The 15,237-nt window shown below is 40.0% G+C and overlaps 2 protein-coding genes across 4 annotated transcripts in view; one reads left to right on the top strand and one right to left on the bottom strand.

The window, feature by feature from the left end:
* mcm9 (minichromosome maintenance 9 homologous recombination repair factor) overlaps positions 1-3,047 on the bottom strand; it is a 30,789-nt gene extending 27,742 nt beyond the window's left edge. The window contains exon 1 of the mRNA XM_070986932.1: positions 855-3,047. The gene's annotated coding sequence lies outside the window, so the exon portion shown is untranslated. The remainder of the gene's footprint in view (positions 1-854) is intronic.
* cep85l (centrosomal protein 85, like) overlaps positions 2,802-15,237 on the top strand; it is a 33,003-nt gene continuing 20,567 nt past the window's right edge. For 2 of the 3 annotated variants that reach the window (XM_070986935.1, XM_070986933.1), the window contains exons 1-3: positions 2,802-3,373; positions 7,096-7,260; positions 13,713-14,578. In XM_070986935.1, coding sequence (XP_070843036.1) covers positions 3,325-3,373; positions 7,096-7,260; positions 13,713-14,578 — 1,080 coding nt within the window. In that variant the 5' untranslated portion in view covers positions 2,802-3,324. The remainder of the gene's footprint in view (positions 3,374-7,095; positions 7,261-13,712; positions 14,579-15,237) is intronic. The other variant, XM_070986934.1, reaches the window with a different exon arrangement.

Raw genomic sequence — 15,237 nt, 5'->3', positions numbered from 1 at the left:
AATTCAATTCAATTCAATTCAATTCAATTCATCCATCCATCCATTTTCTATACCGCATATCCCTTTCAGGGTTGTGGGGGGTGCTGGAGCCTATCCCAGCCGTCAACGGGCGAGAGGCGGGGTACACCCTAGACCGGTCGCCAGTCGATCGCAGGGCACAAACACACAACCATTCACACTCACACTCACACCTAGGGACAATTTTACAGTCACCAATTAACCTAATGAGCATGTTTTTGGTCTGTGGGAGGAAGCCGGAGTACCCAGAGAAAACCCATGCATGCACAGGAAGAACATGCAAACTTCACACAGAAGGGCCCAACCCGGGAATCGAACCGGCAAACTTGTTGCTGTGAGGCACGCACATTACCCATTAGCCCTCAATTCAATTCAATTCAATTCAATTCAATTCAATTCAATTCAATTCAATTCAATTCAATTCAATTCAATTCAATTTTATTTGTATAGCACCAAATCACAACAAAAGTTGTCTCAGGACATTTTCCATATAGAGCTGGTACAGGTACAAGCTCTTTTATCTACAGAGACCCAACAATTCCCTCATGAGCAAGCACTTGGCAACAGCGGCGGGGAAAAACTTCCTTTTAACAGGCAGAAAACCTTAGGCAGAACCAGGCTCTGGGTGGGCGGCCATCTGCCTCGATCGGTTGGGTCAGAGAGGGAGAGCAAGAGAGAGAGAGTGAGACAGACAGAGAGAGACAGACAGAAATGCAGTCAGAGACAGACAGACAGACAGACAGACAGACAGACAGACAGACAGACAGACAGACAGACAGACAGACAAGCAGCCACAGTAACAGTGACAGTGACAGTGGATGTAATAACAGTAGTACCAGTTGCAGTGGATGTCAGGCAGGGCCAAGGCAGGAGACATAGCTGTAATCCACAATCCAGATTCAGCCACTGTCCATGGGAACCTGCGAGACGACAAAGCACAGAGACTCCGGGGAAGGAACTAAGTTAGTAACACACCATGGTAGGACATGAAAGTGTGCAGATGGAGAGGGAGAGAAAGACAGGGAGGAGTCCGTCTGCAGGCATAGGAATAAACTCCCAGAAAGACAACAAACAACTTTGTGCTTTTTAACACAGCAAATGAGTAATCATGAATAGCTTGCTTTGTGCACATTTAATTGTGGATTCATGATAGATGTGGTCTATGTGTTTGAAATAGAATTCAATAGAAATGGACAATATTCAAATTAGTCTTGTTGGGGACAGGAGCTGACTCAAACACAGGAAAAGATTGTGAATTGTCTGTTGGAATATAGAACATACAAATAGATTTTAAAATTAGTATTTCACAATTGTCTTTCTGTCAGTTTCATGGCATTGGAAAGCAGAGGTAACCCAGATGAACCAAAGTAAACAGCAATGCTCTGAACATCACACACTGACCTTTGAACTTTGGGACGGCTTGAGGATTGATGAATGACTTGTAAATATGGAAATAATGGAAAGACAAAATGTCACTATTTTATCAGTACAAATTAATTAAATGTTGCTTTTTCCCTCTTATTTTAAAGATCCTTAAAGTCATAGAAAAGCTGGCCAATGACCAGGTGGTGAAGTGGAAATGTATACTCTGCTGTTTAGAATCTTTTCTGAAATAACATACGTCTTAGAGTGCATCAAAGTATTTTCAGCAAGCAGCTGCATCGCTCACAGTTGGGTTTCACCCTTGTCAAAAAATCCTCTTAACCACCTCCCGCTAATTATAATAGCTGATGATTCAAACGTGTGCCACATACGACAGCCCCTTAAATAATAAAAGACTTCCGCGTAGGCTACACCGGTGTATCCTCACTCTGATGTCCTTCAGAAGCCTCCTCTCTCCTCAATCCTTGTCTCCTTCAGGTGCATTTAATCAATTGGAAGATCCTTCATCATGGCGGAGGGGAAACGACTTCCGGGTCGACGAAGGAGAGAGGAGACGAGGAGGCACAATTCAACGTAATGAAAAGCACCCCTAGCTTGTCATGCTAGGGTGTGCTATTGAGAATGGTTGGTATTGGAGATGTGTTGTGATTATCCATAATGTAGAAAGAGCACAGAGAACCTGTGCGAGAGGACCTGTAAACATTTGTGAATGTTTCTTCTTCATAATGCAGGTATCAAAAGGGCAATAAAAATTGAATAAAGAGTTAGACCCACTACACCTCCACTCCTGACATCAATCAGGTTTGGGTATGTGATATGCAAACTTATATACCTGTGTTTTGCATCGAAAAGTTTGTCATAATTATGCATTCAAAGTGTCTTGTTGCAGCAGCATGATAAGAATTATAAAATATTCCTCCAGGTCAGTGTACAGACTAGTAGCAATCCATGAGCTACTTCTATTCGTCCTGTAGAAGCACCCCTTTATTGGCAGTGCTATTGGCAGCCTCTTGGTGGTGCCTCAGAGATAGTCGTCTTACCTCAGATTCTTTCCAAGAACCCACGGGACAGAGAAGTAGCTGTCCAGATCCTCAGTGAAGCCAGCAACACAATGGACCAAGAAGGTTGGGAAGACACCATGGAAGCACTTATGTTCAAATTCATGTTTCAACCTGTTTATGTTGTGTATTTTGAGGAGTATGTAAAAAAAACAACAACCTCAAAATCAGTGCTTGCTCTAATGAGTGCAGTTGAATTGAGAGGTTGAATTTGAAATGCGCACGATTCTCCTTACATCACAAGGCTGAAATATTTGTGTTATTTGGAGGATGTCGTGTACTTCTTAAAAACGTCCATCAGATGGTGCTGTTCCTGTCATTGGGATACAGATGTCTGTCCCCGCCCCATTCCGCGTGTCGCAGCGAGGGCCTATTGGTTTGAGTCCTGGAGGTTTCGGAGGAACTTCATTCGCGCAAATCCGTACCGTAATTGCAAGAGTATACGCCGTCTGCTCTTGCAACGGTCTCAGAGGGCCTTCGTTTATTTCACAGTGGGAAGCAACTCCCACTGGTCCAACGACAGTCGATCTTTGGATCATCTTGCGTGGGTGATGCTGTGTCGTGCTGGCAGTCCGGCGGCTGAGCTGCGGAGGAGGGGTTTGTTACGATCACTTCCACCCAGAGGACGTTCAACCCAGGACGTGCAGGTTTAATTTATAGGAAGGATACCGTTACCGGACAGAGAATGTTTTTCAGACCGAAGACTTTCCACACAGGGTTTGCGATTTTCTCTACTGAAATGTTATGAACATGTAACATGAAACAGCACGCATGTTTACAGACTTTGACCTTGTTTTTTTCTCTTTTGTCCTCTGAACGGATTGCTATTTTTCCTGCTGTTACATAAAGTCCGCGATCATAGAGAATGTGGTACAGAAGTGACTTCGAGGATGGATACGAATTCAATAAAGCAGGTGAGACGCTCCGATTAAATTAAGGGTGTGAGATTAGAAGAGGGTAAAGATGCGAGTAACATCCAGTGATTGTGTTGTCAAAGGCCAGGATGAGCTACAGCACCGCAGCTAGCTCAGACGATCAACGAGGATATGATGCTTCTGCGACTGTGCTACAAGTCTACATTAATATAATAGATGACATGAGGAAGAAGTGTCGTTCATAGCTGTTTACCTTATTCTGAGGTGTTATGCAGCCCGTTTGTCACGATGCAGTTAAACTGAACAGAGCAGATGAAACAATTGAAATGACTGCAGGTAAGGAACCGATTTACTAAACGAGGTAATGATCAGCCAGGGCTGTGGTGTGGTTGAAATCAATAGAAAATAGTGTTTCTAATTATTTTAATAAACAATCTTGGCATAAAGCACAGTACAGCAAATGTATGTAAAACCAGAAAAATAAGCAAATTGATATATAATGTAAATAACTCTTACACTGTTATTTTGTACTGCCGAGGACAGAATTTTGTAAAGTGATTAACAGATTAACAGTTAATCACATTACTTTTCCTAGTATGAAGAGGTGAAACACGTTACTGTCTGATTTTCAGATATACACCAGTTACTGCTCAGCTGAATACTGCATCAGAAAATGTCAGCATAATTCATTTTATGACTCACTGAATGAAGACATGTCAGATTCTGCAGACGAAAATAACTTACATCCATGCCTCTTTTTTCAATAAGAACGTTTGAGGACGACTCCTCCTCTTGGGTTAGGTGAGACTTTTTCCAATTCAGTAGATTTGGGAGAGCAAGATAAGATGAGAAAAGATACAACTTTATTAATCCCCTATAGGTGAACATAGGGTGTTACAGGCAGCAGCAATAGTAACAGGAATATTACAATTACAATTAGTCATTTGGCAGATGCTTTTATCCAAAGCAACGTACATATAAATTCACACATCAATAGCACAGCATCAGGGGCAGTTTTGGGGCTCAGTATCTTGCCCAATGATACTTTGGCATGTGCACTGGGCCAGGGATCGATTTTCTCTCTGCAGTTCTCTCAGTCTGTCAGTCACAGTCTGCAGCATACAGATTTTGTCATCTTGTTTCCCTCTTGATCCCTGTTTTCCAGTCACAGACACAAAAAAGCTTCTTTTTATTTGGAAGTGATACTCACACAGTACTGAACATGTAATATAAGTGCTAAGAAATATGGTGGTAGCCTTTTGACTGATATTGATATTGATCGATATGGAGAAAATTATTGTCATCATATTTTTACTGCATCTCTCAGCCCTACTTTAACTGCAGACTTGCGTGTCTTGAGTGGATGATGTTTAAAAGCAGCGGGTTGAGTGGTCAAAGGAGTGACTGTACCACAGTGGATAAACATATTTTATTCTCTATAAATTCTTCCCTAGAAAAACCTGCCATTATTTTTGTTTTGAATGTTTTTGTATCAGGCAACATGTCAGATAAAAGAAGTTATAGCTGTTTGCAGAGGTACAGTAAGAGCCTGTTGTCTGCAGATCTTCATCAAACATCCCACTGTGGCTCTTTCTGCTTGTACTCTTCCTCCCTGCAGTATTAGTTGCCTGTTTTTGTAACCTATCATGACTTCTATACAGCTGAGAGTGAACATGAAACAGTAAAATAAAGCAGATATCTGAAAGTACAAACAGGGACACAGGACAGAAAGCAAACTGTTTGAAACTACAAAAGCACTGAGAGCTGAACACACAGAAACTTTCCCAAACGTCTTTCTGGGCCTCCTGGACTGGATTGCCCTTGCCTCACATTGAGAGGTGTGTAGTTCCTTCTGTTATTCACAGCTACATACCTTTTTGAATCATGATTCCCAATCGACTGTGGCCACAGTCAACCAAGTTCCAGAACTTTGAGTGGTCAGTAGACTAGAGAAGCGAGTCCTTAATTTATGTCATCCTACCCACCTATGTTGTTATGTACTGATTTATGCCCCCTTTTGAATAATCAATCCATTTTGACTGAGAATACCCTGTGTTCATAGTTTTGTGTTAAAGAACCTGTTGGTTTTTATGACATTTGTAGGAGCCATGAATGGATGTAGCAGTGCTGTGCGATATTACGATATATGTCGTAGTGCGACAGAAAGATGTCTACCGTACTATATAATCCTCTATTGTCTATATCGTAATTTTAATGTGTGGGCTGTGGTTAGCTTGGCTAATGTAACTGCAACAATGCTTAGGGTTGCCACCTTTCAGAAATGAAAATAAGGGATGACCACCACAGCTCCTTGGGGCCATGACCACTACGGGCCCCGACTCCCATGGGGTGGGGCGCCCACAGCAGTGGTATGTTTTATTTTGTGCCACTGTTTTTAGTAAAGGTGTGATCAAGAAAGCAATTAGTCATACTTAAAGCTTGAAATGCTTTATTACCAATGAACACATTCGTTATTGTGCAACATTGTTGCATATAAAGTGCTGTTAATTAGGCTACATAAAGCCGTAATTACATGTATCCTTATTTAACATACAATGAGGAAAATATAATAAGTCTTATGACTTGAAAGGAAGTCAGGTCATCCAAACAGTTAAACCACACTAATAAAAGAATTTATGTAATGATCACTGAACACTGTATTCCTCAAAAATATAAACATTTTGACATAGAATAAGCAGAAAGCTCTACAAACATTTTTAATCTAGGAAATGTATATATATTTTTTTAAAAATAAACGTTTTCTCTTAATATTTATTTATTTATTTATTTATTTATTTATTTATTTATTTATTTATTTATTTATTAACTGTTAATCCATTAGTATGATTTGTTCTTTAAATGGCCATTTATATTGGCTAATACTACTGTATATTAAATAAATGATCATTCATTCAACTTTAAAAACTCAACATGTCTAGTAACAAAACAAAAAGTAGTAACAAAAAGAGGGACTCTGGCACTAAGAAGACTTTTTATTGTTTTTTAATTGTCTTGTCCCTTTATATATAAATGTGTTTTATAAATAAAAGGAGAAAAGATCAGAGGAATTGGCATTCATTTTATGTGTATATATAATTTTAAGTAAAAATACTATATTGGGATATATATCGTAATCGGGATATAAAATTACCTATATCGGGATATAAATTTTTGTCCATATCGCACAGCACTAGGATGTAGTATAAATAGATAATTTTGTTATGGTTCATGTATTTGCTATTTGGGTTATTTTTGGTTGTTTATTTGTTATTTAATGATTGTGGTGATTGTGAGAGGTCACAGGGCTGTGGGCGGTGATATGTGGTAACTTAGATAAGCACCTTTAGCTGTGTGGTGGCTAGAGGGAGAGAGAGAGGGTGAGTGGATCACCATAATTTTTATTTTTATCTGTTTTGATCGCTGTGAATTATTTTGAGTATATTTTCAGCACGTTATTCTGAGTGTATTGTTTTCTTTTATAAAAGTTATTAATGTATCTTTGACCTCAGTGAATCTGTCTTTTGGATGTGTGTCATACAACCACCGAGCAAGGCCCTACCTCACCCTCTCAGCAACTTTTACTTCTTTGTTTCCAGTAGGCTAGGCCTAGTTGTAACAACATTCTTTCCAATGTTGCACGACTCTACACTACTATAAACTGTTTCTTGCTATCCGTGAGTATTACTTGGCCCACCTGATAAACACAATTTTTTGTAACTGAATTGACTTTTGTAATAGACTTTAAAAACTTGTTTTTTTAGGCTCCAATATTGGTGGATCTCCAGGATGGGTCCCTGGCCAAGAATATGCTTGGCATAGCAACCCTACTGGCACTGGCAACAGTATCTGTGGTGGACGCCGACACAGCACAGTGTCTGACAGTGGTGACACTGGCATTGGCACCTACTGCTCTGACAGTGTGGAAGGTAGGATATCCTGTCTATTTATTTTGCATTGTATACCTCTTTCAATAAGGTTCAACCAGCTTTATCACTTAAATCAAAGATGAGAGTGTAGTGGCATTAACTGTCAAAAGTGGTGCAGTGTTGGGAGTTGTTTTTGGGATATGTTTCACAGTTCATCATTCAACAATTCCAATCAACACAACACCTCAAGTAAACTTATTTGAACTGAAAACACTACAGTGCAGCTTCACCATGTTCAACCCAGCAAAAAAACAAATGAAAGCGTATGCTGAACACTGATGGTCAGTACGCATGAGATATGAAGCTTATGCATGACAAACTAAAAAAACAAAACAAAACAAAAATTGCACAGTAGGCTCTGCATTTTGCTGTGTATGTACTTAAGGTAGAGAGTGGGTGAGTGCATGTGTGACATTAATGATGCCCACAAGCTGTTTAATGTTTCATGTTCACCCACAGCTGTGACAGTATAGCCATATGTATGTGGTTAACAAATATAGTATTGCTGCTACCACACTGTTAGTTTGACCAGAACCCCCATTTTGTCTTATTCCATGAAATAATTTGTTGCATTTATTTTTTGTCACCAGCTTAGTTTCTTGTATCCAGTTCTGCTAAAATTTACACTGCATAATCTCCTTTTTCTTGTTACGTGAGATCACTTGCTTACTTGGGTGGGGGTTTTATGGTGAAAGATTCTGCCAGATGTACATTTCTCTTCTTATAGTCCTGTACTGTTCAACAGTTCATAGACTGCATATCAGTGTGACCCCCAGGTGAGACTGGTATTCAGTATTTTGACCCTTTATGGGGTGTCCCACACTCAGAGGTGTTTCAGAGGAATGCAGCATTATAATGGTTTGTGTAATTGTCTGATTTCTGTCACTAATTATAAAAGCCTTTTTTTTTTTCTTTTTTTCACAATTAAAGAAATCATGTACACACCTACAGACAAGATTTTGGACACTGTCGTGGAATGTGAAGGCCAAATGCACAAATTACAAAAAGCCAAAAACACTCAAATTCAGCTGTCCAATTGTTTCAGGAAAAAAATCTTCTTGAAGGTGTCCAAATAAAGATCTGCAGGAGTCAGAAGTCCGAGGAGCAAAATACTTTATTGTTGACAATAAAGGGGAACATGCTCAGAAACGCAAATAGTGCAATCCTGATAAACTCCAACTTACAATGGTCTGCACTCTGTCTTTTAAACAGTTCAGCCCAAGGTCTATCATGCCCCTCGGGGCATCTTCTCTGTTTTCTAAGGTTGCCCTAATTTTACACCATTACGTCATCTTTTGGCAGCTGTTCTGCCTTGGATTTCCCTATCTTTCCCAATTTGCATTGATACATTTAATGTGCATCTTAAGGATGCATACTTTTTAATTTCTCTTTATTCTTCCCAAATTACACCATTATCTTTTGATCTCTTTCATACTGATTTTTAAAAAAGGTTTACACACTTTATTATAAGCAAGGAATGGATATTCTAAAGTATAAAGGCATATTACGCAATACTATTGTCATTAAGTGCACTTTGAGATTTCATACATTGATTTGCGCAAAATTTTGAAAAAATATCAATGAAAAAATAAGATTGCAATAAGTTCAAACAATCTTGAGATATTTTATCCTAAATTTTGTCTCCAATACTAGTAACAGAAATCAATAGACTGGAATATTTTAGCTTTTCTGTAAGTTACCCTTCAGGTCCTAAATAGATTTTCTCTGTTAGAGTTTGTGATATTTTAACACGTTATTCAAAGCCAGAATCCCTTCATGTCTGTCAAATGCTAAAAGTTCCATAACCAGCCATTTTTATTATATAGGTTTTTATGTTGTGTTGTACAAACCATTTGTCACTTGTTTTGTCATTTTATTGGTGGAGTGAATAATTGACAGATGTAAATGAAACATTGTCCAAACTGTGTGGCTTTGATTATTTTCAGGTGATACAAACCTTCCCTTACACCTCTCTTAAACCATGTTTGCAGTAAGTTTAAAGTAGATCAGAGATAACAATGGCATCTGGGGAGGAGAAATTGGCTCTGCTGATGATCTATTCATGAGTTTAGCACAACCCACACAGACACTCCCAAAATTGGTAAAAAAGTTAAAGGAATATGGTTTAGTGTCTGGATATAAAATCAGTATTAGAAAAACTCAAGTTTTAACCTTTAACTATGACCCACCATTGGAGATTAAGAAGTTATGTTATTGTAAATGGGATGCAGAGTTCATTAAGTATCTGGGAGTCATTCTGCCGAAGGATCTTTCAAAAATGTTTGATCTCAACTATGGACCCCTAAATTCAAAGATAAAATCAGACATACAAAGGTGGAATGTTGTTCCTTTTTTAAGTTTGAGCTCTAGGATAGAATCAATTAGGTTGAATATCTTGCCAAGACTACTCTACCTCTTCCAGTGCCTGCCAATTGAAATACCACTTAAACAATTTTTAGAAATTAGTAAAAACTTAGATTAGATTGGAGGATGCATCTAAAATCCTGAGGTGGTGTGCCTATGATTCGGATTTTGAACCAAACAAAAATGATGACAGATTTAAGAGATGGATCCAAAATAGGTGGTTAAACCTATTACTCTTTTGTCCACAAGGGAGCATTCCAGAGATTTGAAGCTCTGCAAAACGAACAATCTTTGGGAAAAGAGGACTTTTACAGGGACCTGCAAGTTAGAAGCTATTTTAATCAACACATGAAAGAAGCTTTAGTAGAACTCAAATCAGGCTTCCTGCAGGGATTTTTATCGCAGCTTAAGTCCCAGGGCTCTATTTTCGACTCTGCCGCCGGCGCGGCGCAGGCTGCCCCTGCCGGCGTAGTAGTATTTTCGAGTGGCGCAGGCAGGCGCACTGTGCACTTGGCATTTTGGTAAACCAAGGGGTAAAGAGGTGCGCCAGGATGGGCGTTGCGGCGCAGTAGGGGGGAGGTGTCGACATAATGAGCCGGCGCATTGGAATTTTCGACCATTTCGGTCTGCGCCAGCGGCGAAAAAGTGTGCAGAAAGCTCGCCACCTCAGACCTGGTCAACTCTGTGCGCCAGCGGCGCAAGTGGATTTTTGTAAACCGGGCGGAGTCGGGCGCTCACGTCACCAACACCTCACAGTCAGGTTTCCACAGTGTCTGGCATTTCACTGCGATCAATAATTAGCAACAGCGGCAATTCAATGCAACTATAGTCAGACATAACTTTATATATTTTGATCCGTATTTCATCTGACCACATCGAAAGCGCGTTCGGCACGCGTAATGCTCACTCAACCTGACCGAATGTACACAGGTGAAACAGCGTCTGTGAGTCTGTGACTCAAATTGCCTGGTGACAAACATATATGCCACTTTACCCAGGTCGGCACATGACTCGTTCATCCTGGCGAATTCTAGCGTCCCTACAGTCTTTCAGGGGGACACCCCTCTGGATGGGTGCCTGCTAGGTGATAACGGCTATCCACTGAAAACGTGGTTGACGGCGCCATATATCACACCGTCAACAAGACGGAAGCATGGTTTTAATGATGTTTTCAGCAGTGCTGGTCAGTCATGGAACGCACACTGTGATCAATAATTAGCAACAGCGACTATTCAATACAACTATCTGAGTCAGCACATACAGTCAGACCTATATTTTCATCAGCATCTCATCTGACGACATCGCAAACGCGTTCGGCACGTTTAATGGTCACTCAACCTGACCGAATGTACACAGGTGAAACAGGGACGCAAACTAATCGGTTAACGTCACTGTGCCAACCAGAAACAGCCGTGGCATCCTGCATAGCATATATACTGCATCTATCTCAGAGTACTCGAGAAACAGAGAGAGACAGACACAAGGAAAAACGTAAGTGATGAATCCTTCACTGAATGTACTGTGGGGTTTACGTTCAGTGAATGGATCACTTACTGAGCCCAATTTGGCGAGTAGACCAGTTAAATAGCATACCATAGGACAGGACACTTAAAACATCATGATTTATAAACAAGTTTTATATTTACAAATGTGTTTGTCAAAGCAACACAGTCACAACACTCTCGTCTCCTGGTCCTGGAAGCTGTGAACTGAACTGAAACCTGATCCGTTCAGCCGTATATCAATTCAGGAGTACTGAATGATTCGGTGATTCGAGGAACAAATCTTTTGAACGAATCTTTCTAGTGAACTGATTCAAGTGATTCAGTACATCTAAAAGAACTGGCGTGCCCATCACTATTGCTTTGAGGAGGATGAGGAGTATGCCGAGGATTTACCATCTAAGGACCTCATATTTAGACATCAGAATCAGAATCACAAATCCTTTTTTTAGCCCCGAGGGGTAATTTTTTTTGTTGCAGTGCTCCTTTCAAGAATAGAATTAGAATAAAATTAGAAAAGAAAGAAAAGAGAGAGAACTATATATATAAAAATCAAATAATAAAACAAAATATTTATATTGAGAATATATATATATAAACAAAATACCACAAAATATAGAACATTATATAAAACAACACACACACACACACACACACACACACACACACACACACACATATATATATATATATATATATAGAGAGAGAGAGAGAGAGAGAGAGAGAGAGAGAGAGAGAGAGAAAATAAACAGTATACACAAATGGGGGTCCAGAGAAGGATTGAATTGTTGTAAATGAAAATGTAAATATTTGCTCTTCCAAATAAAAAGAAAATCTAAAAAAAAGAAAGTGTGCAGGTAGAGAGGGAGAGAAGGATAGAGGAGTTCTGTGTATCATTGGAAGTCCCCTGACTCTAATCTTATAGCAGTATAATGAAGCGCTGGTCCAAGGCAAGTCTCATCCAGTCTTAATGATAAGATTTATCAAAAGGGAAAGTTTTAAGCCTACTCTTAAATATAGAGACAGGGTCTGCCTCCCAGACAAAGACTGGAACTGCATTTTGGGAACGCAGCGTTCTAGTGGAGTAATAAGGTACTCTAGCTCTTTAAGATAAGATGGTGCCTGACCGAGGATTTTAAATTCTATTCTGGATTTTACAGGGAGCCAGTGCAGAGTGGCTAATATTGGAGAAATATCACATGTTTTTGTCACAACACGTGCTGCAGTGTTCTGGATCAGCTGGAGAGTATTTAGCAACAAATTTGGGCAGCCGATATTAAGGAATTGCAATAATCCAGTCCGGAAGTAACTAAAGCAGGGACTAGTTTTTCTGTATCATTTTGAGACAGGATGTGCCGGATTTTTGCAATGTTACGTAGGTCAAAAAAAGCAGTCCTTGAAATCTGTTTTACATGGTAGTGAAAGGACCTGTCCTGATCAAAAATAACTCCCTTTTTCTTTACAGTGGCGCTGGAGGCCAGCGCACTGCCATCCGTAATTTCTGTATCAACATATAGTGAATTTCTAAGGTGTTTAGGGCCTAAATACTGTAACAGTTTTGTCCAAAATTAGCAACAAAAAATTGCAGGTCATCCAGGCCTTTCTGTCCATAAGACAGACTTGGAGTCTAGTTAACTGATTGGTTTCCTCTGACTTCACTGATAGATATAACTGAGTGTCATCTGCATAGCAATGAAATTTATTGAGTGCTTCCTGATAATGTTCTCTAAAGGAAGCATATATAAGGTGAATAGAATTGGTCCAAGCAGAACCCTGCAGAACTCTGCGACTGGCTTTAGCGAGCACAAGCACAAAGGCGTCATTATTAATATGTACAAACAGAGAGCGATCTGACAAGTTGGATTTGAACCAGCCCTTAATGCCAATGGTGATTGGTATCGAATGCAGCACTAAGATCTAACATGACTAGAACAGAGACAAGTTAATTGTTTGATGCAATTAGGTTTGTAATTTGTAACTTTAACCAGTGCTGTCTCTGTGTTATGATGCACTCTAAAACCTGAAATAACCTCTAAATCCTCAAATAAAGTATTGTTGAGTAGAAAGTCACACAATTGATTAGCAACTGCTTTCTCGAGAATTCTAGAGAGAAACGGGAGTTTAAATATACTGTAGGTCGAAAGTTGTCTAAAACCCCTGGATCAAGAGAAGGCTTTTTAAGAAGAGGTTTTATTACAGCTACTTTAAAGGACTGTGTTATGCAGCCTATTGATAAAGACAGGTTGATCATGTCTTATAAAGAAGAGCCAATTAAGGGTAAAACTTCTTTAAGTTGCTTTTTCGGGATGGGGTCTAAAATACAGGTTGACAATTTTTGTGAAGAAGTTGGATTGAAATTAGTTGTTGAAGGTTGACAGGGTATATGTGCTTGTGTTGTTGTTGATGATGATGATGATGATGATGATGATGATGATGATGATTATTCTGCATTTCGTTGTCTCTGTGTTGCACTCTGACAATGACAATAAAGTTGAATCTAATCTCATGATGATGATGTATGACATGATTTCTTCCAAATTAACATTCTTCCACAGTCTCAATCTCTGCCTGTATGTCTTCCTACAGATGACTCCAATTCCAGTACCACACCTTTGTCTTTCCAGCAGCTGACCCAGCCTCATTTGGGCCAGGATGATGATGGCATCCCCATTGTCCATGTCATGTCATCTCCATCTTCCTCACCCCACACCAATTTTAGAATGCCAGCCTCACCCAGCAGTACAAGCCGCTGGAGCAGGTCTTGCCAGCTTCTTACACCAGCCATGTCTCCCCTGGGTGCACCAAGTTGTCTAGACATGAAGGATCAGCCCATCAGGAGGTGGTCCTCTCTCACCAAGTTATCATCTGGTACTGATAAGAGTTCCACAAGGACATCAGGCAGTCAATACAACCCAGGTTCACAAGGCTCGCTGGACAGAGGTCTGTTATATGGGTACCGAAAGGAACTCCTTGGTTCAAACATGGACCTTTATCTACCATTATCTTCCTCAATGGTCTGCCACAGCTTGCTGCAGCGTTCACCAGGTGCTGGCCCCTGCTACCGGTACAACCACAGCAGTAGAACCACTGGTTTGGAAACAGACCTGTCCCTTTCCTCAACTCTGTCTTCACCAGTAAAACACAAAAGTTTGGAAATGAACTACAGTGCTTTAACAGAAACTAAACTGGCTCAGGGAGGTGGAAAGGTTCATAGCCTTACTTTACCCAAACAAGCAGACTCACCACTGGTTCATCAAACTGATAGAGGCTCCCCAATTCAGACTGCAGTTCGCACCCAGATGTGGCTCACTGAGCAGATGGAATACATGCCGAAAGTAGAGCATGGAGGTAAACTTGGTCAGATCACAACTGGAAATGGAACAGAGACCTGTGGCACAGGTGCAATGTTGCCATGGCAACAGGGACACCAGCAGGAACCAGGACTAAACCAGGTGAGAGGAGTATTATAATAATGATGTGAGAGACAAAATGACGAAGTAGAGGAAGTTGTAGGAAAAGAGAGAAAGATAGGAAAAAGAACAAAGAGATGGAGTAGTGATCGAAGTTAGGACAGTAAGAATGAGGTAAAGGGCAGATGGAGGAATAAGGTATTTCCTCAAATATCCATTTTTAACATGCACAAATTTCCTAAAATATCCATTTTTAATATGCACAATTCACCTGACTTTAATATAATGACTGCAGTGTTTCCCCCAGAATTTTTTTCAGGCCCGGTGGCACCCACTGAAAAACCCTAAACAGACAAGACACGTGGGATGGTGTATTGGCGCACTTGGATTAAGTCAGGTGGCACAGCAAGCAGTCTGCAATTCTGCAATTATTATATTTGCATTCAAATTTTTGTTCACCCAGACTGTATTCAAGATCACAAGGAGAGGGTGACTTAATAAGGTGCATTTATTGCATACAAATGGAACATGCTTGATTACACATTGGCACTTCAACCACACAGTGTGCATTGTTCTGTGCTGCACTTGATTTTTCTTGGTTTAGAGAACAACTTCACCAAGGCATTGTGGTAGGGGAATTTCCTACACATAATTGAGATTATATCAGTTATAAATAATTTAAACATTTAACAAACATTAAA

This window comes from Chaetodon trifascialis, chromosome 19 (genome assembly GCF_039877785.1).
Source record: "Chaetodon trifascialis isolate fChaTrf1 chromosome 19, fChaTrf1.hap1, whole genome shotgun sequence".
Classification (NCBI taxonomy): domain Eukaryota; kingdom Metazoa; phylum Chordata; class Actinopteri; order Chaetodontiformes; family Chaetodontidae; genus Chaetodon; species Chaetodon trifascialis.
This window is presented reverse-complemented; position numbering and strand designations above follow the sequence as displayed.